This window comes from Falco punctatus (assembly GCF_963210335.1).
Source record: "Falco punctatus genome assembly, chromosome: 6".
In the NCBI taxonomy this organism is placed as follows: domain Eukaryota; kingdom Metazoa; phylum Chordata; class Aves; order Falconiformes; family Falconidae; genus Falco; species Falco punctatus.
The window spans coordinates 16,274,811-16,302,666 of record NC_137585.1 but is presented as its reverse complement, the minus strand read 5'-3'; the positions used below and the strand labels follow the sequence as shown (position 1 = coordinate 16,302,666).

At 40.5% G+C, this 27,856-nt stretch overlaps 1 protein-coding gene across 1 annotated transcript; it reads right to left on the bottom strand.

The window, feature by feature from the left end:
- Positions 1-236: 236 nt before the first annotated feature.
- TTLL12 (tubulin tyrosine ligase like 12) lies at positions 237-27,526 on the bottom strand. Its single transcript, XM_080392828.1, has 14 exons — positions 27,327-27,526; positions 20,610-20,785; positions 18,281-18,479; positions 16,328-16,487; positions 15,614-15,747; positions 12,378-12,454; positions 8,253-8,369; positions 7,950-8,144; positions 6,280-6,391; positions 5,297-5,448; positions 5,130-5,211; positions 4,594-4,662; positions 2,717-2,855; positions 237-766 (listed from the first exon to the last, which is right to left on the bottom strand). Exons 1-14 carry the CDS (start codon positions 27,444-27,446, stop codon positions 615-617), a joined length of 1,884 nt encoding a protein of 627 aa, XP_080248954.1. The 5' UTR covers positions 27,447-27,526; the 3' UTR covers positions 237-614.
- Between the last annotated feature and the right edge of the window lie 330 nt (positions 27,527-27,856).

The window sequence follows — 27,856 nt, the reverse complement described above, 5'->3', positions numbered from 1 at the left end:
ACTCCTCCTCAAAAATCTATTTCTTTAAGGGGCAGGCTAAGAATGACAGCCAGTAATACAGGGTTCCTAAATGCTGTGGGTTTTGTTTGCCTTTTTCTAAACAAGAAAAAATGAGGAGCCATCAAATCTTGAATCTCATTACTCTAGTAGTTCATTGCACTGAAATATCGTATTAGTTTCCCATTTTAGATCTTTGTGTAGGAGGGACAGACAAAACAGACATACAAACTCCAACATGATTCAGTAAATTATAGTTTTAATGCTGACACAGGGAACTTGTGCAATGTTTCCCAGCAAGCAAGCAATCAGGCTACCTGAAAAACAAGTCAATTGCTCCAGTTACTGTCCTGTTTTGAGGTCTCCCATATTCGATAAACAAGACATTTGATCAACACAAACTCATGATTTATAGAGCTAAGCAAGACAAGGAAAATGTAGACAAAACAATCATCAATACAGTATATGGTATATGCATATTCTTCTGACATTTTTTTTTTTTTCTTCCTGGGTTACCAGTGTAGGAAAATTGTTGCATCAGCAGCTCATAGAACTGAAATATAAATCTTGCTGTTAAGCATATCTAGGAAGGAAATTAATAGTCAAGCCTCCTGTGGCTAGACAATGCACGTCACATGGCAGCTGTCTGTTTCATCCAGAAATAGGGTGCTGAAGACATCATTAAAAAAGGTAGGGTGGTACTTGCAGGCTCTATCACAGTCAGGATTAAAGTTCACTTCCAGGATCTGAGGCTGCATAATTCTTTTCCCTGCAAAGGGGAACACAAACATTGCCTCAACACAAGCTCTGTAGAGATCCTGAATCAGGACCTGTCTTCAAGCCAGAGATTACAGAAAACTACTGGAAAAAGCCATCTTTTATGACCCAAGCTGGCAAGCCCGTAGGGTGTTGTTATTTCAGTGTGTTGGGGTTCCTTTGGAGGGATGAAAGTCTGTTCTACCATCATTATCCAAAGGACAATTATCCAACAGTTTCTGCTATTATTGTGCTAATCCAATGCTTTATTTAGAATGAGAATTTGCAGCAATTTAATAGGATGATCTCCTTGATACAGCTGTCTTGCTTGACAGTCTGAAACATCTTTCAGAAAACTGCTTCCCTTTTCATGTTTCAGTACAAACCTTCCTTTCTTAAAGACTTCTACCTTCCCAGTTTCCCAGTGCTAGCAGTCCTGTTCTTTCACACTCCAGCCACTCCCACCTGCCACTTCATCTCACTCCTGAAGTAAGGGAGTTTCATTTTCTCTCAAAACTTAATCAGTACAGTTCAGAAACAAATACATGCTATGCAAAGAGAAAATATTTTATTTCTGTCTGGTGTTGAGATTGTAAGTGAGGGTACAAGCTTCTGATGCATAGGTAAATCATACTATGCTCTGCTCAGAAACAACTAACCTATTTATCCATAGGCTGCCTACAGCATCACATCTGTGACCTTGGCACCCACGTCCCCATCTTCAAAAGGCTAGGGATGTGCGCAGCTAGTGTTCAGCCAGGGCTGTAATGTGAGCTTGGTCCTTTTACTACAATAGTTTTCCTCAAGGTAGTAATAATAGCGAGTTGCTTTGCCTTTCCTATTCAGTCAGCTCTGGGACAGGTGAAAGAGCATTCGACTTGGACATAGCAGACCCAGATTCAATCACTTGCTCCACCTGATTGGAACAGCAAAGACTCAATTCTATACCTCCTGTTTCTCAAGCATCTCCCTCCATGAAAGTGATTCAATATTTACAGAATCAACTACTGCAGCAGTGGGCTAGGGGCACCCACCCAACATACAACACCTAATTACTCTTCTGACAAACCTGGGCATAAGCAATTAATTTTTCCTGTATCCCAGGGACAACGTCAAAGAAAAAAGTACACACTGTTCTGTTTAATACTCCCCTGGCACTCCTTTCTGTGTTGGCACCTCTGCTGCTTTTCTACCTACAAAAGACGCGTGTCTTGTATACTTTTGTACAAGAACATTGTTGAGCCTTCTGGTGAGGTAATAAAAGAATTCACCCTATTTAGCGAATTTTGCTACCAGTCCTCCACAACTGGCTGGAAGAAAGGTCCAGGCAGCCATGCTGTAGCACTAACATGAAGCAGCTTCAGATACATGGTCTTGCAGGGACCTGGCAACAACTGTGTGATGGTCCTGAGGACATCAACAGCACTGAAATGGTGAAGGTGGTCCCTTCCATGCTTTAATAAGTAACTGTGCATTGAAGACACCGGGTCCAAGCCTGGAAGCCACAGATAGTAAGATGTCACTAAGGTTTTCATAGAGACAGGTATTTCAGACATTCTCTCACCACAAATAGGAAAGAAAACTCGCTGCTGTCAGAGTAACTACACTGCTGTACAGTTGAGGTTGGTTTCTTTTTTTTTTTTTTGTGTGTGTGTATATGTGGTGGTTTGTTTGGTGCTTTTTTGTTTAAAAAAAAACCCAGAGAACAGCAGTAGCAGGGGCACAAGGGAAGCAAGGACTCAGCCAAGTACAGTTAACAGCTCCCCCATCACTCCTGTTAACCAGCATGGTGGATGCTAACCCCGCAGTTCTGCAACTACAGATATACTTTGATGTCAGTAGGAGGCACAGAACACAATTTACATTGCTTGAAAAAACAGTAAGAGTTCAGACAGAAGAAATAAATTTCTGAAAGGGTCCACAAATATAAAGAATTCAATATTCCAAGAAACGAGCTTCTCACCATCTCTGCTGGTGTCCCATTTAAGCATCAAGTCAACAGCATATATTGCTCTTGACGATGGATAATCACAGATGCCAAGAGGTGCAGGTTTAGCTGAAGCAACTTGGAACAATTCAGCAAATGCCTTAAAAATATTTGCCTAATAACAGAAAAAGGTATCCGAATGAGAAGTGAGGTTCCAATAACTCATAAATAGAAGCAACAAACATTTTTAATCACTTCATTCACACAGCTTTTTAAAGAGTTTGCATAAGTTACCCTAGCCAACAAATTATAATTGTGCACAGTACTAGCTTCAAAATGGCATTTAGACCTAAAGACAATACAGAGAAAGTGCTGAGCACCTGGAAATAATATCCATGGCCTTTTCTGGGGAGCAAGTCAGTATCACAGAAATCCTGAAAATAGGGAATTTAATATTAGCATTAACCCTCTTTCTCAGGCATTATGTACAGTACTGCACTTATGTGTAGAGGAGGGGAAAAAGAAAGCCCAGGAGAGTGCTGTGAAGACCAGCAGTACAGCTGTGAAGTTCCACCTTTTTCCTGCCTATTAAATTGTATTAGTTTTGTTTTGTTCTGCAATGAAAAATCTTCTACCTACTTATACCCCCGTAAAAATGGTCATGGGGACATCGAGATTTTAACATACTACATTGGTATTTTGAGCAACAGTCAGATACCCAACGTGAAAGTGAAATAAAACAGAAAGAACATACAGGTGTGAATTTTAGCACTGAGTTTATAGTACAGTGAACCATTCGTTCTAAAATAAAAAGATGGTGTAGTACTTCCTATTCTGCACACAGTACCACTTTAGGTAACCTACAGTATGTATCTGACATCTCTCTTCCTTGTAGTCTCTTCCAGACTATTTTAAACATAATGCTGCAAAACCTATCATACCTGAGCATCATTGATTGGATATGAGGGTCTACTTAAAACTGATGTAAATTAATTTATGGAAGTCAGCCCACAGCTGGGCAATTTATTAATTTTCGAAAGCATATGCTCATATAAATGCTCAGCTACTGTTTATTCTGCATCTTTTAGCTCCTGATAAATATGCAATTATGCAACCAAACCACTCAGTTTTGTGCATGTTTCTGAACCATCCCTTCACATTCAGCTTCTTCTTTCAAGCATGAATTACAGACAAAGATCAATGAGAAGGCACTCATCTGCCTTCCTGCATATTTTATGGAACTACAGTACTTAGAGCTTCCTCCTCCCAGATAAAAGATGCCCTATTATTAGGGAACCATCTGTTTTCTTGTGAAAAAGCCATTAATGTGATGACCAGGGCACAGGGCTCTAGCCAGCTTACTGACACAGAGAAGTTGTGCCAGCAGCTGGAAATTCTGCAGTGCAGTCTCAAAGGCAAGAATTAATTTAATTAACAGGGGTTCTAACTTGGTATCTCAGAGACAACAGTGAGCAACATCTGTAGTGATCAGCACGCTTTATATTCTGGACTTCCCTGCCTTTTGCATGAAGTACTAATCTTCACAACCATGCACTTAGATTATTGGCAACCTGCAAAAAAGAATTTGCAAGCAAAAAAGATCCTGATCGCAGGATCCTGATGGTAGTCAGGACTGGCTTTATTAGTAAGTCCAATATAAAGAATTCTCATAGTGTAATCATGAAATAAAATTCTCAAATGCTAACAACAAAGTGTTTTGGGGGGCAATTATGCTAAGTTAAGCAATGCTTCTAAAGTAAAGGTTAACATCTGATATCATTTGTGGAACTGATACACATGAAGTATGTCTCATGAGAAAAAAACAAACCACCCAACACTTCTGGAAAAGCTTGTTTGTTGAGTAAAAAAAACAGATCCATGAACATTTACACAAGAAAGATGAACTGACTTACTTGTACTGTTGTCCAAGGATATTCAGGATACTGTTTTTCAAACAGAGGAATAAATTCTTCACAGTGTACCTAAAACAGTTTAGCAACATCAAAGACCATTTTGGTTGGGAATGACTGAGCAAACATGACAAGAAAATAGAGTATCAAGTATTTCTTGCCATTCACGCAAATCCAGGTAGAGAACTAGGGAATTAGACAGCTCCTGAATATCTTCCTTGTTACAGTATTCCTCGTTATAGAATATCACACTAAAGCCTTTGACAATGTTTAATTCCCATTTTAATAATTCTTTTACTGCTCTCTATCAATTTGGGTTATATTCAGGATGTAGGTTTGTATTACCTTATATAATCACTGATGACTGGTGGTGGGGGGGAAAAGAGTCTAGGAAAATATTTGCTTAGGACTTTGGGTACTTTCAACACCCTGACTGCTCGTTTAAGTGGAACAGGTTATTTGGCAACAGTCACAAAGGAGGCACTAGAAGATTTTCTAACAGTAGAAAGGCAAGGGAGTGTTTTGGACTGTTTGCTTACCTGTTTTAATGTGATACCGGGAGCGTAATTCATGACTGTGAAATGTTTCTCATAGTCATCCAAATCGTCAAGTGAAAATGCCCTAAAGGAATAAAACAATGCCTTAGTTTCCAAAGTATCAGTTTTAATTCTAAGCCCCTCTACATTAGTGAGGGGAACATAATTACCGATTTGAAAAGCGCAGCCAGAATACATCATAGATATACAGTTTGAGTGGTTTCACAGACCGCAGCAATACAACATAACGGATATCAAATTTAACCATCCCCACATCTTCTCGGTGAAACAAAACTGGGTTCTCAATATATTTGCACACTACCTACAACAAAGCAAAAACACAGTAAATATAATTAAACTGAAATGAAAACAAAGTGTCACTGGATCTCAATGATTTAAGGTATCCTTATATGCACTTCAGGATTTTTTTTAGAAATGTGTACCAATGCACAATGTTGTTACGCAAATAGGTACCTTTTATCAAACTCTGACATCAGGGTGGGGTAAAGTGGGAAGCCAAAATGTGCTTAATTTTACAAAAAAAAAATCACAGAATTTTATTTCTGTTTCGGTGAGCTTGTTTTAAACTAGAAATGCGAAGCAATTCTTTGTGCATTTCTGCATTCCAGAAAATACACGTAGTCCGCAAACCAAGAGAAATAAAGCTAAAGTGACACTGTGAGGTATGACTGTGTATCGCTCCCTATAAAAAGCTCCATGATTCACCTGTTGTTGGCAAAGGCGGTACTTTGTGCCACTGAGTAGAGCTGTGGATCAGCAATAATGAACAACCACAGGACAGAAGCAATAATATTCCAGAATTTATGAACAACACTAACTATACCTAATGTATGTTCATCTGCCAGTCTGAGGATTAGCGTTACAGCATCACCACACTGGAGTATTCATTACTGTCAGGGCAAGTTTTATTTTTTAAACAAGAAAACAGCAGGCTCCAAGTTCATCACTGCAACAAATGGAGCTGACCAATTTGAATCTGAATCAATTCTGAATTGACTGAAACAGTGTGCTTATGGCCAGCATATGAATTTTGTGGAAGATAAATTTCCTTCTTTGCATTTTTAGACTCCTCCTATGAAGCATTTTTTTCAGCTGTTGCCTTTAAATCACATTCAAAACCATGCACTCTAACCTTTGGGCTGCTTTCCCTATGCCTGATGATATTGTTAAGACTGTTGGTGATGTGGGTATCCAGGCTCCTGGCCAAGTTCCATGGTTTGCATATCCAGTGATTGTCTTCTCCTCTGGGGGAAGAGAGAGAGGGAGGGAGGGAGAGAGAGAAGAGCCAAAACCTGTAAGTATCCACCTCATTCATCTGTCTGAACATTCACTTGAACTGATTTAGGTACTCCCCTGAATAAATACTTTATAAAGCCATGGGCTACGGTACAAGAACTAAGGAGTTTTAACTGACAACTGGGAGCAACAGGCCTTAGGCATAATGGAGAGAAAAGGCACTGGTAGCTTTCAATGATCTTTTCAGTTCAGGCCCAGCATGCTTTCACTGTTTATTTCCTTCTTCTGCATCCCCCTCCTTCAAAAGGGGAAAAACTCCCCATCAACAGCACAGCATCACCATGAACACACACAGGTCACAGTGCAATCTGCAGTTTTCCAAGTTGATTCCCTAATTACATCTCCAAATCATTCACATTAAATGACACCATAACTCAGCCGTTTGGGAAGAAATCACGTAATATTTCAACAGTTCAAACTGCAAGAAAACAAAAGCACACCACCACTTTCTCACCCTCTAGTAGCTAGGTACCTCAAGGGGAAAATTCTTTGAAATATCCTTGAAGAAAACAGGCAACATGCTGGTCTTTCAATGTGTCTTTCTGAGTAAGGGCAGGGTAACACCTGATGTCGTCCTTTCCTCAATCTATTAAAGCATCCTAAGAAACTTCTTGAGCTTCATGATAAATAGCATAAACTGAGCTGAAGTTAGTGGTGTTAACTTCAGAGGGTCTGTTTTGTTTGTTAATTTGAAAATTCCTATCCCCTCCTTCCCATTCCCTATATACACATTGCAATCACTGTCAATCCTTGAAATTAAAAAGGAATCAAAACATCATACACTAGGGATACACGTAAGGAATACTCTCTCCTGGTCAAGCCAGTCAATAACAGAATACTTAGAGCAAAGAACGGCCAAATTAAACACCTGGCAGGTGGCACCATAAGCAAGCATTACCAAAGCAGCAATCTTTCAACCAGAACACTCCATGGTAGGCATAAGAGCTTATTCCATTAGCAGTACCTAATGATCTCTTTCTCTCTCTTACTAAAAGAAAATCTTAGTTTTCATCCACTCCAAGGCAGCTGCAGCAGCAGAAAGAGCATGCTATTTAAAACCCTAAAGCTCCACAACTGCTTTAGGCTAACACTAGAACTGTTTTACTTTCACAGCCTTATGGAACCCAAGTACCCAGTACACAACTCTATAAACATTTTCCACTCTGGCTTAAGAGCAAGAGCAACGGCTACTGGTCCCCTGGAGAAAAAAACCCTACATTTGTTGTAAACACATTTCGATCCTCTGTATATTTGTTAAATACAAGACCTAACTTGACTAGACAAAAAGCAACACAAATCTGTATTCAAATCATGGTGAAGTTTCTGCGTTTCAAAATGCATTGCTTAAGCTCACAGTTTCCAGGTAAAATTCACTTGAACATAAATGCAGGAAGAGCAAACTGATGGCAGTATACAGCTGCTAAGCCCAAAATGTAGGCTTACTGCTATTTGAAGAAAGTGGGATCAAGAAAGCACAAAAAGCACAGAAGGGGATACACAAGCTACCTTCTGTCACGTTGCTGAAAGTAGCTGATGAACTGAGGCAATTCTGTTTGAAGGTTAAAAGTACGAGGCAACCATCTTGGCCCGTCTGGTCCTCCAGCTCGTCTAGAAATGGATGCCAGGCAGTCTTTGACAGTCAGGAGGTTCTCACACGGGAACTGGTTCAGCATTACCTCAGGCCTTTCCTCACTTAGCTTTCTACAAAACAGAGAAGTTGTTGGGTGAAGAAGGAAGCTTGGGAGGCCTTTGGGAGCACAGTTTTTATAGCAAAAACCTAAATGGTATTATCAGAGGAACAATTGCAACCTATAATCTTTGAAGTGTGAGAAGTTGTAGAGGATGTCTGCTTCTCCCTCGTTGTCTGTGAATACAAACCGGGGATGTGTCAGGTTGTTGAGGACTTGCTGAATGTCTGTGAAAACTCTAGAAAAAAAGGCATATGAAGAAAAATGTCAGTTTGGTTTCTGAAACTGATTAACTTGTGTTGGAACAGAGAAAAGTTTTAAGCTTAGCTTTCTACAAGAATTATGCTTTACCAATACACACTTTCTGTGACAATCTCAATCTATACAAACACTTTAAATTGAAATGGGACAGATTAAAAAACCCTGTATTTTGAGACAGATATCTCAAAGATACTTTAGCTCCTACAACTTCACAAAAATGGCAATTCAGAAGACAACGACTAAGTCCCTGACAGAGAAGCACCAACATGAAATCACTATTCTACATGAAAAGCCCCTGCATGAGAGAGACCTTATAAATGCCTTCATTGCAGGAAGAGCTCTAAAAATCAAACTGCTGTCATCAACGAGAATTAATAGGAAAACTTGACAGTTTAATCTAGCAGCCTCAGAAAACTATTTTCATTTGTTCAGAACTTCACACACAGAAATTTCTAAATAATCAAAACATATGGAAGTATGCGCAGGAAGTACACACAACTGAAGTTTAATATAAATCCTCTCCCAGCCCCATTAAAAAAACACATCAAAACACAACCCAAACCTGATACGCATTACAAAACATAACTAAGAATAAGGCAAGATGTTGCATATCTTACTAAATACCTCCTTCAAATAAACCCAACAACTTCACTATCTGACATGCTAAAATAAGCAGATAGCAATATACATCATTTTGGTGTTTTTTACAGTTAAAGTGAGGTCATTCAGAATTCAGCATGATGACTTAAGACGACAGACTGACATAGGAAATAGTTCTCATAATAAGGGAACATTTAAACAGACTAAGCAACTGCTCATTTTTTCCATGAGAAACCACTACATTCTTCCTCCTCTGCTGACCTGTTCTTATCAACTGTGTAAGTTTCCTCTCCTCCTCTGCTACTAACCAATTGGAAGATACATTCCCCTGAGACAGACTTCTCTGAAATGAACTGTAAAACCAGCCCAGTCACAGGGGGAAATACATTATTTAAAAAGAAACGTATGTAAGATGTTTTGCATAGCTCAATATGTGACATACTACAATGGTTATACTGTTTATGCTGGAGCCCAAGATTAAGAGAGTTGACTTCATTTCATTGTAGATGAAGAGAGTCAGCCTGGCACCCCTGTTCAAGTCACCAATATTTCCCCACTGTTGCAACAGAGCAAAGTTAGTATCTTTATACAGCCCCACTAGCATTTCTTTCTACAATACATGGCTTCTTCTTCTAAGTCTGCACGCTAGGGGAAAGCACAATACCAAATTTGATGTACTGGATCCAGTACAAGGTTCCATCAAACCCATTTCATATACAAGCTACCTAAATATCCACTGGTGTGGAGCAACTTTTAGTCCTTGCTGAAGCAAAAGTGAATCAAAGCAGTGACCTGAAGATAAAAGGGAAAGATAAAAGGAAGTCTTGAAGCATCCAACATCCCCACACAAATATGCATGCAAGAACACATGCAACGTAATAAATAATAGAATTTAAGTTGCTCATGATCAGCCCCTTACAAACAGACCCTACAACATAAGTTATCATCCCGCAAAGACACTAGTCCTCTGTAGCTGGATCCAAACCTAACTAACAGGTCTTCTCTGGTACTCCCTTGTTTTTAGTTAACTAAGTTGGTACACATTACAATGTCTGCTCTGATAACAAACATCCACATATAGACATAAAAATACAGACAGATAAAAAAATGCGCCAAGTCCCATTCTGGGTTTGACAGATGACAGAACCTCTACACTGCAGTACTGTGGTATTAGCAGACCTATTTTGGACCTTTCACTCCGATATGAATGACACAGTGAACTAATGAAGCCAGCTGACCATAACTCCTGAATGATTTTTTTCCCTCCTTGTCACACAGAAGTCCTGGTAGAGATGCTACAAAGTCTGGGATTAAAGAAGCTATTATTCGGTGGAATTGTGCAAATAAGAGAAAACATGTTAAATGTTACTTAATTTATATAAAGCATTTAAAGCTAAGAAGCAGTTATGAGAATCAACTCCCAAAGCACAGAGCTGACAAGCTCTGATCAAAACAAAGTGTTGTCATCTTGTCACAGCTCTTCGGGCGTCTTTACAAAATTACTGATGTAGCTGAAGAGAATCAAAAAAGAGAAGATCAAAAGTGATGATCAAGCCCAACACAAACTGGAAGGACTTTCCAGATGAATTTTGTCTTTGAAACATTTAGTTCTTTTAATCCACCTTTTTTTCAAGCCAGCAATCAGCACAGCTGGATAGAACAATCTCCCTAGGGCAGCAGTTACTATTAATGCTACAAGACCTACTTGAACTTGTAATTTTGCTATATTAAACTACATGTTACTTGCTCCCTTGCTTTTCAGGATTCAGGTTAAACATTTATTTCATTTTCCAGTTCTCTGTCTTAGCTTTACTTGGAAACAAGATGACTAAGAACTTGTCCCAGGTTCTAAACTTCATAACTGCATGCATTTAACATCTTCTAAATCCTCTTCACAGCGGCAATACACAAGGCAGTGCTTGCACATTAACAAGCCACACACATCTACCCAGCTTCACACATTCCCATCTGTCCACCCATGGTGGCAGCCTTAAAACCATTCAAGCTTTGAAAGGGGCCAAGAGCACCGGAAGACTGTAGCTCTCACAAGGTCATCTGGACTCTGAGATGCTACCCTGCTCCTGGAGGAACTTTAGCAGATAAAATTCAGAATGCAAGGAGGACCTTCTGGCCTCCTGTGGAGGCCAAGTTGCTCTCCTTTCTCCACTCCAGACAGAAACTCGATAAAGAAGAGAAGAAAACCCTTAGGAGTACATGGACAAAGTGTTGATGACATTCCTTAGAAGGAGAACAGGAAGGATTTGGCATGTCTCCCCCATTCCTTCCCTGATGCGAATGCCATTCACCTGAAATACGAGATGCAAAATAAAGAGGTAGCAGTGAAAAATAAGTCAACATTTCCCAAGATCCTCAGTTTCTTTTCATCTCTATGAGAACAGAGCTACCTTTGCCTCCCTTATCTGAAACAGAGGCAAGTACACTAGATGAGTAAGCTTTTGCTTATTCTCAGTCTAGTAACCAGAGATTTAAACAACTCAATGAAATATAAGACTATCACTGAACAAGTTAACAAATGTCTCTCAAATCAAAGTGACTTTGATTTTCAGTAATTCTTCTCAAGTAAAGTTCATCAAAAGAATAACAAACCCCCTCAACACAAGAAGCTGGGGTGTGAGTATACCTACCAAACATGTTTTAGTCAAACCTCAACCCTTAAGCAAAACGTTGCAAGCAAGAGCTTGGGATTCCAGTGTCAGACTACAAACACCCTGGAGTGCAACTCTCAGCACATGCTATGTAATACTATGCTTTTCTGGAATAAAACTAGTAATAAGGCAGTCTAGCCATGCAGTGCAACTGCTTTTGCTCACAAAAATCCTTTAGCTTTGCAACATTCTTCCAGCTTTCTTCTGAAATACTTTCACACCATACACTCCCATCTTTGTGGTAAGGCACGTACCCAGTTTAAAACATCCCAGGTTTTGACAAGATTCCTGTGTGGCAATCTCAACTGAAGGGGAATAGTCTGTTATATTCACACAGCACAGAGAAGCATATGTACCCCTATGGACATGCATGCTATAATGTAGAAGAGAAGTCTTTAGTCTTTCTTATGTACTTTAGCTATATTCCATAGTTAAGAGTTGCATAATGTTGTAACTTTCCTTTCACCCAGAAGGTGGCACTTATTTAAAAAACCCAACGATCTAATGTATATTTTTAGACATTCTGTAAGTGACAATCCATTTACTCTGAAGAATCCAACAAGAACAACTAGTAAGTCAGCATCTTAAGCAAGTGGCTATGTATAAACACACCTTCAGCTTGCCTGTTGTTCAAAGCTGGAAAAAGCTGTTCAGCCTCAGCACACTCCAATTATTATACTTAATATTGGTAAGAAAGCATTGTGTTTGCAGATACGTACTTGAAAACTTTGCCTTTGTCAAAAACTGGTGGGTTTATTGCTATAGGTAGTTTTTCCTTGTTTTCTGCTAAAATAGCCTAAAAACCAAAACAAAACAGAAAAACACACAGAAAGTTAATACTAGGCAGAATAAATTAGCAGCCTCAGGTCAATGTCCACAATATTCAGCAGATATGAACAGCAGCTTAGACCAAGCTGAATTTTGAAGTGTGCACAATCAGGTTACTAAAAGAAGTGACTGAAAACCAACATAAACTTTAAGAATAAGCTACAGGTAAAACATTCTGTATGATTCGATGTTCATCCAAGTGTTTTATTAGCAATAGCCTATTGAAATTTTCTTGAATTGTAAACCTTTATAGGTGGTTTTCTACAATTCCTTTCTCTATGTAAGTATTTAAATACATATATAAAGGTGCATTTGCAGTCACAGTAAAAATGTCAGTCCAACTGAACATCTTATTGATCCATTGCCTTCAGCACAGGCGAATTCCACCAAATACATTCTAATAAATATAGTGCTGTGTAATATGCTGCTCAGAAAAACACAATCAGGACAAGCAGAGGCAGAAGGGAATCAGAGGTAAGAGGCCATTAGTAAAAAAGGAACAAGAAATCTGCTTCAAGATCAGGGCTTATCAACACACCCTGAGAAACTCCTGTTTCTCCTAAGCATTAAAATGAAGTATCAAGTTATAGATGATCATATGCAGTGAAGGATGAAGTTACTATCTTCCCCCAAAAAACAGAAAACTGACCATTTAGCCATAGTGTTTTATTACAAATAACTAAAAAAATAATAATTATAGGAGGCTGGAACCTAATTCTGCTCCTGCAAAAATTAACAAAAGGCTTTTTGCAGTCTTCAGTAGTAAACATTCTTGAAAAATCACACTCCATCTTTTACAACACCTCTGACTGATAAAAGGAAATGCATATTGGGATCATTGCTGATACCCTGTCACAGGAAGTAGCTCACAGAAATTCTAGGATGGGAGGAGTATATCTTGAGAAACTGACGTAGTTGCTGTTTTGCAAGAGCACCCCGAGTTCCAGCTGCTGGAGGCTGTCCTCGTAAGCAGCAGTGGTAAAGTGTCCGTGCAGCCATGGACATACCTCTTTACCTTTAAGGCTGTTATAGGGAATACAATCATACATAACTGGAAAGCATAAACAAAACCATAATCAAAGATCTCAGACATCACTTTCTAAAACAGACTTGGACAGTACAAATACAAAATAATTCCACAATCACCTGACAACAGGAAGAGAGCCTGTACTTTTAAGAGAAGCCTACAGCTCTCAGAACATACCAGAGGATTCATTACTGTCTTTTCAGTGACTCAAGTGCAGGGAGCTGTTGCAGAACAGCAACTACTCTAGTCCCCTCAACAGATGCTTCTTCCACCCCAGACGTTTCATTAAAAGCCACCTCCCCTGACACTGGTTTCTGCAACCTTTGCCCAACCATTACCCATGTACCATTTCAGTTACAGCCTCTGTGGTCTGCGTGGAAGACTAGAATTAGGTAACAGAGCAAAAAGCAGGTAAGAGTTGAGCCACAATGTTGCTGTAACAACTCTGTGATTCTTTTAAATAGAACACTGAAGCCTTCAGGTTTATTTCAAGGAAAATTAGAATAAGAAATACAACATCCTTAGCTACAGTAAAAACAAACAACACAGCCCATTTAACAAGTGATTATTTTCACACAGTAGTAAAGCAGAAATTGTACAGCAATAGCAGCAAGCAATTTTGAAACTGTATGACTTGCATAAACATTTAGAAACATTTTCACACAATTGAATTTCCCAGCTTAACTGCTGGCTCACATATTAATGCTGTGAACAGACCTCTGAAGTTGTCTGTACTTTTTTGCACAGGTAGCTCTGCTTATGTGAAAACAGGGCAATTAGCATCAGCAACATGATATCTCTTTATAGCCATCTAACTTCTGGTGTTCAAGGATCTGCAAGGCCCTAAGCTATTTTTCACGGGTCTGTCACCAGTTAAGACTTTAATCTACAGCTAGACATTCTGAAGTAAAAGAAAGCTCTGTTGGTTGGTTCTAGCATCACTGTTTTCCTGTCATGTCTTTTCAATAGCCGAGTGGCAGACACACAATAAAGGTAAAAAAGGATAATTTGAGAAGATGTTTTTAAGGTGCGGCAGTAAAGGAGTATGCTGTTTGCTCATTTGCCAAACACAGTTCTTTAACTTGACCTGACCATCCCAAACCAGAGAACATATGCAAAAAATTGCCTTATCTGAGACCCAGGCACTTTTGCTGAGAGAACACCTGTATGACGTGGAACTGAACTATGGGTACACTGTTGTTCCTCATCTGTGAATGCAAAGTACGCCTCTCTTCCAAAAACGCAAAATCCCAACCAGGCAATCTGACTTCAGTTACAAAACAGCTTAGCTATTTTGAGTGTACTCTCATTTGGCAGAAGCAGGTTAACTTCATTTCTGACTAGATACTGTTAACAAGCTGGATCCAGCATCTTTTGCCTATCCTCTATCATAAGAAACAGGTAGATGGGGTATAAATTTTTCTTTAGAAGCCGCACTTTGAACAGTTAGTGGCCAGTCATCATCCTCATAGGCATCAGGTTTCTTCGTTTTTCTTAAAAAGGAATCTCATGAAGACTTAGTTCATGAAAAGAGGATTTCAAACAATGGTAATTTCACATCCTTAAAATACCACAAGCATTAGTAGAAAGGAGAGCAAAACAGATGAGCACTTTGTAACAGTGCCATCAAATTAAAGATGTCTCTGCTCCAATATGTAATGGTTCTAATCCATGACATGAAATGAATAACAGGCTGAAAAATACAGCCACTCCTAAAATAAAAAAAACAAATCTTTCTGTAATTCAAGACTGACCACAAGTGCTACAATAATACATCAGATTGGTAAGCCTATTAGACAATGTATCAAATATCTAACTGGAAGATGGGTACCTCATAAGAAGTACCTTGTAGCATGCTTGTAAAAATTACTGCAGTAACACATTAGAACTCACGCTTCAGTTTTTAAACAGTTAAACATTGTATGTAGGACATTTCTTGTCTCACCATGCTTTCTTCAAAAATTTTTCTTTATTTAATATCTATACTCTAAATCAATCTTTAAGCCTAAAAAGCAAAGTCAGAACTCCCGCAATGTTTTTTTTAGATACTGCCTCCTCTTAAAAGAGATAAAATATGAGATTAACTTGTTAAAATTATACCTGGTAATGCTCATCTGATGGCTCTGGTGTAAAACAGTTGACATCCAACACTTCAGCAGGTACCCACGGTAACAAGACACACTTCCTGATCAAGCGATCTGTTTCCCCATGAGCATAATCACGAGTCACTTCATCTGCAGCAAAACAAAGAGAACCTTTAGGAATTGCCGTTCATTCTCCACTGCAAATCTTCCTCATGGCATATCACACAAATAACAGTTGAAAAGTTAATACTATAGCGTTCATTATTTAAATGTAAAATTAAATTTAAAAACTACATTAAGAAGGGTATTATTTAGGATGCAAAAATTAGTCTGAAGCCATTTCTCATCCACATGATGGGGGCCCCCAACCAAGATGACAGGAATAAATCTTTGGCCTGGCATTTCCCAACTGCCAGTACTTTAATTTCTGACTCAAAGCTGCAAACAGACTTTGAAGGAAATTTTCTGCTCTCGGAGACAGTGATTCAAGATATAAGATCTCTGTCAATAAAACATTAACAATATTTTTTGACTGATAAAGGCCTCTATGTCACATAAATTATGGAAATATCCAGCAGAGATCTTTTACATTTGATAGCATTACAAATATGCAGTCATTTTGGTCTTGAAATATTTGTTTTACTGCAAAGTGCTCAATGACTTGTAAGAATATGTCCTGTCTTTTATTGCAAGCATAAGAAAACAAATTAAAAATACTTGGCACACTTACCACCAGTTTCAAGGTCTCTCAAAGGCCAGAGAACGGTGTAAGCCATTTGCTGTGGCAGGTAGAACAGAGGTGCTGTTGCAAAACTAGGCTGATCTGAATGCTGAATGCGTGATCCAAATTCATCCATAATGTACCAGACAGGAACCTTCTCCTCTGCAGTCTGCGCGATTAAGAAGAGTGAGACATCCTGCACATATCAATTGCTAGAAAAGCACCACAAGACAGAAGGTGCTGGCAGCGCCCACTGCACAATTTCTCTGTTTCCTACTCTAGCCAAGATTGTGAGCAGGTGCTAGGCAGACAGTAACACTCTCACCCCTGCAATTCTGAGGCTAAGCCAGCCTAGCATCCAGCCACTGCTGGGAACAGCCTGTTGCTATGTCAACTGCACAGTCCCATCATCTTTCTTATGCTACTGCCTAGAAGACCCGCTTCCCCTACACCAAACTAGCTAGTTCAGGGCGCCAAACCAGCAGAAGGCTGTCTGGTAGGATTAACTTTCCTTCAGTTTCTATCAGAATCACTTTGCTAAAAGGAGTTTCAAGTTTACAGCTTACAAGGGAAGGAGAGCAGAACTCCCTCCTGCAACAACAGCTGGCTGTAAGTGTTACATCATCAAAACATCCCTTCCTGCAACACTTGTCATGATAAAATCCTGAATGAATGAATAAACTTTAAATTGGTTGGTAGCACTATTGTTGCCTTTTTACAGAAGCAGAAATGGAGCACAGAGATTAAACTTAAGATATTCAAGCAGCCCAGTGCCAGAAATATAAGACAAGTTCAACTACAGGCTGAATTAATTGTCTTCTAGGAAATCACTTTTTAAGTGGTAACGCAGATAATTCCACCTGACTCACAAGCCATTCATGAAAACAAGATGGGGAACAAAGACATAGGATTGAAAGATTGAGCGAAAATATGCAGATATTCCTTTTATTTACAGAAAAACAAAACAGTCATAACAAATCCTTTTCTCGGGGATTTTTTCAGGCCTGATACTACTGTGAGCAAAGCTGATATCTTAATTGATAAAGACAACCACTCCAGAGAACAACCTCAAGTTCCTGAGCTAATCTGTTCAGACTGGTCATGCTCACACTGCCCAGGGTCAGCCCTGCCTGTTCTGTACAGGGCTTAGCCCAACAAATTCACTGTTCTCCTCTTTAATCCACAAGTCTCACAGTAGCCTAGGAGCTACATTTCAGACCCTACAAAAGGGTTTTTAACTGGACCCTGAGGGTTGTATTCCCTCAGAAATGGCATGTATGCACTTGAGGGTGTTTGAAGGCTCAAGACATGCCAGTACAGTGCTGAAGGACTAAGTAGGGCAGTGGGACCAAACGTGGTACGGTCTCTTATCTACACTACTTAAAAGTAGCAGCCCTTGCAGTAATCTATGCCTAGAAACACTTAGGCTCCATCTTGAAGCTAGTTGGTTCTCACCTGAGGGTGAACTAACATTTACACAGTACAGACAACCAGTTGTCAAATACAGACCAGGAAGTTATTTGACAGTGTAGATATATCCCTGGTATGTAAAGCACTCTATACAAGTGCTTGAGAAAAACTGCAAGCACACCTGAGACATTTTTATGTGAGACAATTGATTCATGAGAGGTTCTTGCCTTCACTATGAGAAAGTTTGAGGAGAAAAAAATCCATTTAACATACAAGCAGATCTTGCCCTTCTAGCCCCCTTCTTTAGCAGCAGATACTCTTCCCTTCTCTGTAAGAACCTCAGAGTTCCATCAGAAAGCTGGTAGCAAGCTACCATGCATTTTAGCCCTACATGGCATCTGCTCTCCTTCCAAGTAGACGTTTATTCTGAAATGCATGTAAAGGACCTTTTTTTAACTGAAAATATATCTTTGTTATTAGCCATATACTGGAACATCTTCACTCAGGATTCTCAGAACTTTCTAGCATCCTAATCAGGCTTTAGAGACTTACCCCTTGAGAAAGCTGGTAGGTCTGATTATATTTCCACATTTCCTGCAACACTTGCTCAATGCTTCCCTCATCTGGGATTTCTCCATGAAAGTCGATTCCCATGAGATTTGCCATTCTGTGCAGTAAGCCCGGTACGTGAAGCAGCTGCTGCCGGGCATGTTCAACTCTGTATGTCCAGGCGTGGTCAATGAGGAAAATGCTTAAAGAGAGTTGTGGTAACATTATAACCATTGGGTTTGTTTTGTTTGGGGTTTTTTCCATGTATGTAGCCAAACATTCTGTGAATAAGAGCTATTATTTCCTTGCAGATTGTTTGATAACTAAGTCTTCTCTTACTCTCAAAATCACTCCCAGAGCACACACTGCAACATCACAGGTTTGGAACAACTTCCCAGCAGTAACTCGCACTCTGGTTTTGTTCTGGAACATTTATTTTACATTACTTAGTACAGGGGTCCTCAAACTTTTTAAACAGGGGGCCAGCGCGCGGATGAAGTGGCAGGCAGTCATCTGTGGCTGCTTGGTTTCCCCCCGCAACCCCCGGCAGCGGGGGTGTGTGTGTCTGTAAATACCAGGGGCCGGATTGAGGACCCTGGGGGGCCGTGGGCCGTAGTTTGAGGACCCCTGACTTAGTATTTCCCTGAACATGAGGAGCAAACACAGAACAAGGCACCCAAGTTTGTAAATATAGTTCCCTTTAAAGGGTGGGAACACAAGTTTCTTCCCTTTTGATCAAGTCCACTGCATCAACCTGATATTCTTGCCTGAAGAGGGAAAACAATACATTATTTTGCCAAAGTATTTGAGGGCCTTGTTAGCCATGAGCTCTGTTACATTTACCATCATCTGTAAAACTAGGTGGAGAGGTCTGATCAAAAGCCTGTATTTGCTATTACAAGAAGGATTACGTTTTAATTCTTTTTATTATTCCTCCTTGGGTTTTTTTGGGTATCCCCCCTATCTTTTTAGAAAAAAATGCATTGTTTTAGAAGAATTACCATTGTAGCACAAAACAATATCACAAACAACTGGCACAGCTTCCCTTGACAAGTTTAACCCCTGTTTAGGGTGTACGATTTTTACAAAAAAATCATTCAGCCAGAAGGGTTCTCTACATTTTGGTTATATCCTCTTAGTGAACTAAGTTAGAGAAAAATCTGAATTCTATTTGCTACAAAACAAAAATCAACCAAGCAAAAACCACAATGAACCCTCCTGCAACAAAACCACCCCACCACCAATATTTCAGAAAGCTGTCATGTACAGCAAGTATCCTTGAACAATTATTGTATCTCATATTCCACATACAGAAGAAACCTCACGTAATCCTAAAATTAAAAACTCCAGAGAATGCTAAGGCCAAGCTCTTTGGAAATGTTTGCGAACAGGCATGTTTGCATACAGCTTCTAATTCACAAGCATCTGAACACTGCAATGAAGCCCAAGATTATCATAGGAGCTGTTTTGAACTTTATAATTTAAGTGTATTCTCAGACTTAGAAAGGCAATGACTTAGGTTAAAGCAGGGACATAAAGGCAGATACCTATGCTCTATGCTGTTTTTTACTCATCGGGGCTAAATTCAGATTTTTAGACTTTGTATGTTTCCCTAAGAACTATGAAAGTTCTGGCAAAAGAAGTTTTATAGAACTCAGCAGAACTGTCCTTAGATCTCCAGCAAAAATGACATAATCTCACTGCTATCTATTAACATATGACAAATAATTGCCTGTTCTATGTTTGAAATCAATAAGAATACAAAGCTGTGTTGTAACATCAAGTAGTTTCTTATGCAACTCTTTTCTAGTTTTATAGCTGCACACTAGCCTCATATTCACAATAAATAAGCTGATCCTGAAGAAAGGCAACAATAACTTGATATATTCAATTATGCATGCATAGCATGCAATCACACTCAAATTATATTTTAGTCAACTGGAGGAAATTTGGTAGTCCATGTATCATTACTTTGAAGCTGCTTAGTACCTCCTTAGCCTGAGATTTGTGAAGGTCACAACTGTTTCTTCAGGGTTTTTTTCCCAGGGCACACAGGCTTACAGATACAAGGTTTTATTTCTGCAGAATTAATTTCAAGGTTGCCTTTTCTCTATTCTCTCTCTTAGCTTACTAAAACCAATTTCTAGGCATCTTCATGATTTAAAAAGAAACAACATAGCATGCAACTTTTCTCAAATAGGCAGCTATATATTACAGTAAGAAAAGAGGATTTCTGAGCAGGATAAAACATGTTTTAAAGCAAACTGTCTATATCATTTTAGGGACTAAGACTACTCAAACACTGAACACTAGTTCTGAAATCACTACTCACCTATTGGGATTAGAGGCCTGAAGCCCATTCTCATTTGTTACGATAACTTTGAAACAAGGCTCATTTCCAGGATTTGGTTTCTTTTTTAGTTCTTCTTCCATTTCTTCATCACCTTCTTCCTCCTCATCTGCCTCTTCTACTTGCATTATTCCGAAGTAGTCACCAGCATCAAATACCTGAGATGGAAAGTGTACAAAATATCAAGCAGCTGGTTGAGGCAGTACCCTGATACACATAATGCAACACTTAAAAGGCACTTGTAGACAATTTTGACCTGCAATCTGCTAAAAATTGGCATTTTTAACTTGAGAGATAAATGAACAACAGTATTTATTCTTTCACATTTTAATAGAGCTGTTGTTTGGGAAGTGTCTTCAGTTAATATTGGCAAAAAGTTTTGTTGGTTTCTTTGGTACCAGTAGGTCTAGTGATGATTGTGGATTAGTTTAAATCCTCAAAGAACTTTAGAAGCTGAAAATAGAATACCTTTGCTCAGCTTTGCTAAAATCAACAATTTCAGACCTGCAAAACCAGGTGTTACTCAGGCTCCACAACCAAAGTACATTAAGGTGCCTGGGGAAAAAGAACTTTTACCAACCAAGTTCTGAAGAAGTTAAGAAATCTCAGCATGTTCCCCTTACTCTTCTTTCCCTATAAAAGGAACTGCCCGTGCTCACTCACCTCTGCATGAGCTGGGAGATTCCTTATACTGCTGAAAGTTAAGGTCTATACACTTGACCTCTACTAATGAATGTGCTGAAAGGGGTTTGTTTACATCTTTGCTTCCTCCGGACATAACACCGTCTCATCTAGAACCTACATAAATTATGTAGGTCACTACACAAGTTTCCCCTTGCCAAATGTTGGCCTTGCATACCTTTTGCAGAACCAAGACACTGCTGAATAACTTGTGTTAATTCAAAGTAAACATATGCTTTCAGGAAGAAAAAAAATGTGTAAGGCCTCAGAAGACTTCTTAAATCCTTTCAGAGGGATTTATTTTGCTAAGTCACTCACACACTACATAATGAACCAGGAAGGCACAGACAAACCATTTGCCTCAATCTAGTCTCACTAGAAAGTAACAGGAGGGGAGGAAGACCTAGAACGGTGACCTCTAGCTACTGGTTTAATATGCCAAGTGCAGGGATACCTAACCGCCGAAACCACATTATTAGAAGTCATTACTTCTAGTCATTGACAACTTATTAGCTGTAAAATCCCGGTCGCAGCAATAAGCTTTTATTTGTTCAAGTGGGTGTTCCTTCAGAATGATTATTTCTGCTAAGCCCCAACAGAAGGGTGAGGAAATCAACTCCACCTTTGTAAAGCAAGGCCACCTAGACAAAGCAGACAGCTGCCCACAGACACCTAGCAAGGGAGGAAAGCAGTGGGGAAACAACACCTACTTCAGATCTTAATTTAAACCACAGCATGGTATCATAGATCAGATCTAAGTGGAAAAATGCCTAAAATTCCCTCCAGGGAAAAAAAGGCGCGGTATTTTCTTTTGGACTGGGGGTGGAAAAAGAAGATGCCAACAATATGTTGGCTAACTCCACATATATATTTTTCTCAGGGTAAAGAAAATTACCTCACAAAAAACCTCACTGGTGATTAAAAATACACCTACTTAAAAAAAATAATCAGAAACTGACTTAACATCCTCCACTTTAGCAGGCATTAAAATAGTAATTCTAATTTCTTTCTAGTTTTCCAGTGCTGCTAGAAGAGGATAACATTACTCAGTAATAAGCAATATCACAACCTCTTGCTGTTGCAGCAGCCACTAAAGTTTCTTTAAGCCTCTGCTTGGTTGCCTGTAAAATTCATAAGTCATTCATGTAACTGCAGGCAGATTCCAGGTAAAAGAGTTCTTCCTTGCGTGGTCGTCAGTGGTGATCACAATTTATTTTCACCTGGTTAGCTCCCAGCTGGATCAGCTCCCTGATCTGGCTCACTGCACAAATGCTAATCCCAGGCCACGGCAGGCAAAAAGTATACCAAGGAACACGCACTCCACTCCTCCCTGCAGTGATGCTTTGCTGTTCCTGCTGCTGGATCAGAGCTGTCCTTGTCAAGCTCATTAGCCAGCAGAGGATAACACAGCTAAGTGACTTGCAGTCATCAGAAAATTAAAACTGCAAGTACAATTCACTGGAGTCCACTTGACACTTCCAACAGTATGACACTATGTATACTTTCTACACTTGACATTTTGTCTTAAGGAGTTTGTAAGAGCAGGGCTATGAGGTGAGCCAGCTGCTGACTTGGAGATTAGCCTTCACTTGCCACAGGCTCCACCCATTTACCAAACATCCATGATGAATGTTAATATCAAGTTCTACCACTGTGGGAAGCTGTTGGCTTTATGTTTTATTAAATATCAACCAAAGACTTAAAAATGAAGGGGCTCCAAATTCCCCAAGCCAAAGTTTTGGTCTCTCCCTCCAATAGGATCAGCTGTATGAGATTGCAGCAGTTGTATTTAGCAAAAGATACCCACTTTTAATACCTTTCCAGCATAGTTATGCTTAATGAAAACTTTCTCCTAAAGAATTTATAACCTTGAAATAGTGAATTAGATGTATTCCTCATCTGAAACAACTTACACTTCTTGGTACAGCAGCTCAAGACCACCTTAATCTGTGGCTTTTTGTGAGGTTTTTGTTGTTTTTTAAATTCATAATTGATAACACAAACCATTCAGTGGTGAACTGATTGATTTGGCAGAAGTGCCTCACCAGCAGTATGAACATACAGCTTGTTGAGTGGGTGGCTGACACTGTTGTCCTCTCTTCCTACCTCTCTTCATGAGGATCTGTCAAACTGTAAACCTACTAATGCAGCAACTCCATTAAAGGGATCTTAAGCTACTTGAGCAAAAAACAGCTGGGTAAGATCACATCAGCAATTCAGAAAGTATAACTCTCTGGTTGAAGTAGAACAGGGCAAACCTGCATAAGGTGCTCCACCATTGTAATAATCTCTAGAAGACAGCAAAAGGGGTAGCAACACATTTGGCAGCAAAAATATTTGCAAGCAAAACATGCTTGGGCAAAATCACTCCCTCTTCATATTCAGGTGCAGTTCCAACCCAACAAGCCTAATGAACCAGAGAACATGATAACAAAGCAGGCACGTCATGACAACTAACATGCACAAGCACCTTCAGCAATTTCCTTTTAGGCACATTGCAAACTGCTAGAAGGCCACAGGTACCCTCTAAGCAACAGGCTGCCCTCCTCTGCTCTGAAAAATAGTGTCTAGTAGTATTGAACATGCTGCATTCCTTCTAGTAATTCATTTAAAGCCTCTATTTCTAACCGAGATTAAACTTTAAGCAGTCCTTTGCCAGTGATACCACAGGGCCACAAAAAATCTTGCTACAATACACAGAAACTGCCACTTAACTTAGCATATGTCTGAAATAGGAAAAAAAAAAAAAAGATGTAGCACTGTATTTCCGAGGCTTATAACCAGACTACACATGGTTTCTCCAGTAACATAAGAAACATTTTAGGGTTTACAGTAAATTATTACACATGCATATATTTTGTTTTTTAAGTTTCTGCCAGAAACAGAGAAGTTTACCTCCCAGCAGACCGTGAATGCTAAATGCAAAAATAAATAAATAAAAGCAAGTTTCTTGATCTAGCAGATATATCAAGTTTTGAACAAGCCATCCAATGTAATTCATGGTTACATAATGGTCTCAGAAGGAAACCTGCTCCAGCAGATCTCAAAGTAAATGAAAAAAAAAGCCCAAACCTCCACTTCTCTCATAGGCTTTAGCCTACACATAGGAGGGAGGATGCATTCACTCGTCTTAAGCATGTGTGTGTGTGTCGGCAAACAGCTGCCTGGGCTGGATTCTAGAGGTATTGATGTAAGAGATCTTTATCTGTATTATGGATGCCAACTTTCCAAGTTCTACACTAGAGAGTTTTAATCTTTGTAACAGGTTAGAACAAATGAAAAATCCTTCCTACTTTCACACATGAAAAAAGGAAACTCATCCTGTGCTCCATGTTGCACTGATACCCCCTCCTCCAGTTAATCTTTACTACCTAGACTCCCAAAACATTTTCATACTTTCCCTTCACCTTCTTTGTTTTCTTTACTGCTGCTCCTCCACATGGTCCAGTTCTAAGTAAGGTACTGCAGCTCTGTCTCTACCTTCTCAAGGGCTCATCCTAGTCCACGGCACTTCTTACAGCAATTTTCCCTGGACATCCTCATCTTCATATCCTTTTGCACTTCTGGATAAAACCACAAGCTGCAACAGTAGAGACAAGCACTATCAGCAGCCTAATTTATCTGCCTAAGCACACTGAAATTATTATCTCTCCCCACACACTGAAACAGTACAAAAGAGAACACTAAGCCACCACTACAAGCAAAATGAAACAAACAGAAGGAGCAGCCTGCCACCTTAGTTAGGGCATATGCTTTCTTCATCCTACCTTTTGCCACCTTAGCCTCTGTAAAAAGATGAGGACCATGGGTCTACACTCACTCTATTGTCTTACCTGTAAATTTCACCCCCCCAAAAAAAAAATTGGTAACATGCAAGAATTTCAGCCACAGGACACAACTCTTAAGCCCACATCACATCACAGCACAATTCCGAAGTTTGCCAGCTACCTCCAGCTTCATAATACTGGCAATATGGCAATACAACAGCTTGCAGCTTTGGGTTTCCTTACCAGCTTTACATTTCATCCTGTTCCAGTACATCCCTCTCATACCTTCCTATTTAGGCAGAGCAGTATGTATTTCCTGCTCCAAGTCACTTGCACGTATGCTTGTTGAGAGAGGTATAACAGGAAGTTTATGACTGGGCATATGCTTGAGTTAATGTAGATTTATTTTCTCTGTAATACACACCTATTCCTCTTGTTAGCAGTACCAGACACACAACAGTTAGAAAGCAGCAGGAACATATTCAGACCCTTCCTGACTGTATGTGCTATAAACACTCAGATTATATCATGACTTGCTAAGCTTCCCTCCTGTCCCAACTTCAAAGCCGAGGTGGGGAAAAGCAGCACTTCAGTAATTAGATACTAGTTTACTTGTACATGGGTATTAAACTACAGTCCCCTCTCCTTCCTGACTGTCCTATCCTTCCCGTTCAAACTTCTCATCCCATCTCACTTGTTTCTCCACTGCTCATCATGCACTCTAGCACCCCACCACTAAGTTCCCTTCTGACCCCATACCTACATGTTCCCATCAGATCTCCTTCTCTCCTCAGGACTCAAAGTTCACCTCATTCATATTTCCTTCTCCAGGGTGATTCCTTCAGACTCCCTGGAGCACTCTCAAGTCTCCAGACAACTAGTTTTGGGTCACGTCTCTTTCCTACCTCAGTTCCTTGTTCCTTTATTGCAGCAAATCCAAGACAGCTTTTCTTACCACCGAGGCTGGCTGTATATATGCAAAACAACAACAAAAATTATCTAAATTCAGCTTGTGCCTTTACAAGCTCTCTGTCCACAATGATGCCTTTTCTCCACTTCACTTCTCTTCCCTTTCTCATCACAAAGCTCCAGAAAGCAAGTGAATGGTTACTAAAAACATGAGCAAAAAGGGATTCTCCATCCTGGAGTGTGCCTTTGCTCCTACACTCCCTTCAGTTCAGGTCCAGGTCCAGGTCCAGAGACTCCTGCTGTCAGCTTCAGCTGAAACACACCTAGGCCCTGCAAAAGGATAGTCTGCATCTGCCTGGGCAGGAACAACAGAGGAACTCAAGAAGGCTCACAAAGGGCAATGATACCAAATTTATGTCATTGCATTTATAAATGGTGATTTTACAAAGGCTTACAACTTGCCCAAAATTCAGCCTGATCAAAAGTCACACAGCAACACCACTCTGAGATGCTTTGTAAAGTGGTCCTTGCATTGTTATTGCTTTAAACATTGCCAAACATTCTTCTACCACCACCCAATTCTCTGAAAGAGCTGAACAGCTTTTAATTGCATCAGGAATAAATGAACAACCAACCAGCCAAAAACACTCCCTGCAAATAGCCTGTGACAGGTAACTCAGGCATATGCAAGAGAAGCTGACTGACACAGTTATACATGACTGAGAACATGTAGGACACTGTGGAAGTGAAGAAAACTAGGAAGAAGACAGAAAAAAAACCCAAACAAAAAAGGAGGTAAAAGCCAACCCAAATCATAATGCATTAACATATGACAGGGCCCTGACTTTAGCGTTACTACCTACTGTTGCTTCTCTAAATTCCTTTTTGGCAAAAAGAGCTGAAGGCTTTAGGGCATATTCATCACCTCTCTCCAGTACTGGCTCTCCAGTTACCAGGACTTCCAAACGCTTTCAAGCTCTAGGCTGACAACAATAAGATGAAATCAAACACGCACGATACACCTAATCGCTTTTACAGTGCTTTGGCGAGAGAAACAGCACGAAGCTTTCCTCACCCTGCCCTGCTAAGCAACCTCTTGGCTCCCTTCTTCACCCCGGCTGGGAAAGGGGGCCCGCTCCCCACGCCCCCCTCACCATCGCGGGGGGTCGGACGGTTGCTTCCCACTCAGCTGGGAAAGGGAGGAGAAGAGACCCTGCGCCCCGCCACGGCCTCCTCACTGAGGGGAGCTCCTCTGGAGGGAAACACCGCGCGGCGCTTCCCGCCACAGGGGCTTCCCTCACCACCGTTCCGTTCCGACCCGCAACGGCCCACGGCCACCCACCTCGCCACGCAGCTTGCGGCACAGGCTCTCCCAGTAGCGCGCCGGGACCCTTGAAGCGCGGAGCGCGGCCCCATGCAGGGCCACGAAGTCCGACAGCTCCAGCTCGCCGTCCGCCGACATGGCCGGGCACCGCCGCCGCGCGCCCCGGCGCCGACCGGAACGCAGCGGGCGGGAGCGGCCCCTGAGAGCGGGAGCTGCGCGCGCGTGGCGGGGCGCTGCCAGGGGCGGGGCCTCGCCGCTCTGAGGGGCGGGCGGTGAGGAGAGGGCGGGCGGTAGTGGGGCGCCGCGGGGAGGCTGCCGCTGCCTTCCAGTCAGCCCTGAGGAGGGGGGTCTGAGGGGGCTCTAAGTCTGCTGGGCGGGTGTGCGGTCTGCCTGCGCTTTGTTCTCCTGCCCTTAAGCTTTAATAAAGTCTCGGCATTCGTAGCACAGTGCTGGCCACAAGATTTTTGAGTTTCCCAGTGTTTTGTGATGAAGGAGCTTTTTGGGAAGGCCCCAGCCATAGCCTCTGAAATGGGTTACCGGTGGGGTGC

Bases quoted from the DNA above. Each gene is read 5' to 3' on its own strand.
- TTLL12 (XM_080392828.1), bottom strand. From the start codon at position 27,446: ATGTCGGCGGACGGCGAGCTGGAGCTGTCGGACTTCGTGGCCCTGCAT. The intron at 20,786-27,326 runs GTGGGTGGCCGT...TTTCCATCTCAG, and splicing joins GCCGCAAGCTGCGTGGCGAG to GTATTTGATGCTGGTGACTA. The intron at 12,455-15,613 runs GTATAATTTTAA...TTTGGTTTTTAG, and splicing joins CATCAGATGAGCATTACCAG to GCTATTTTAGCAGAAAACAA.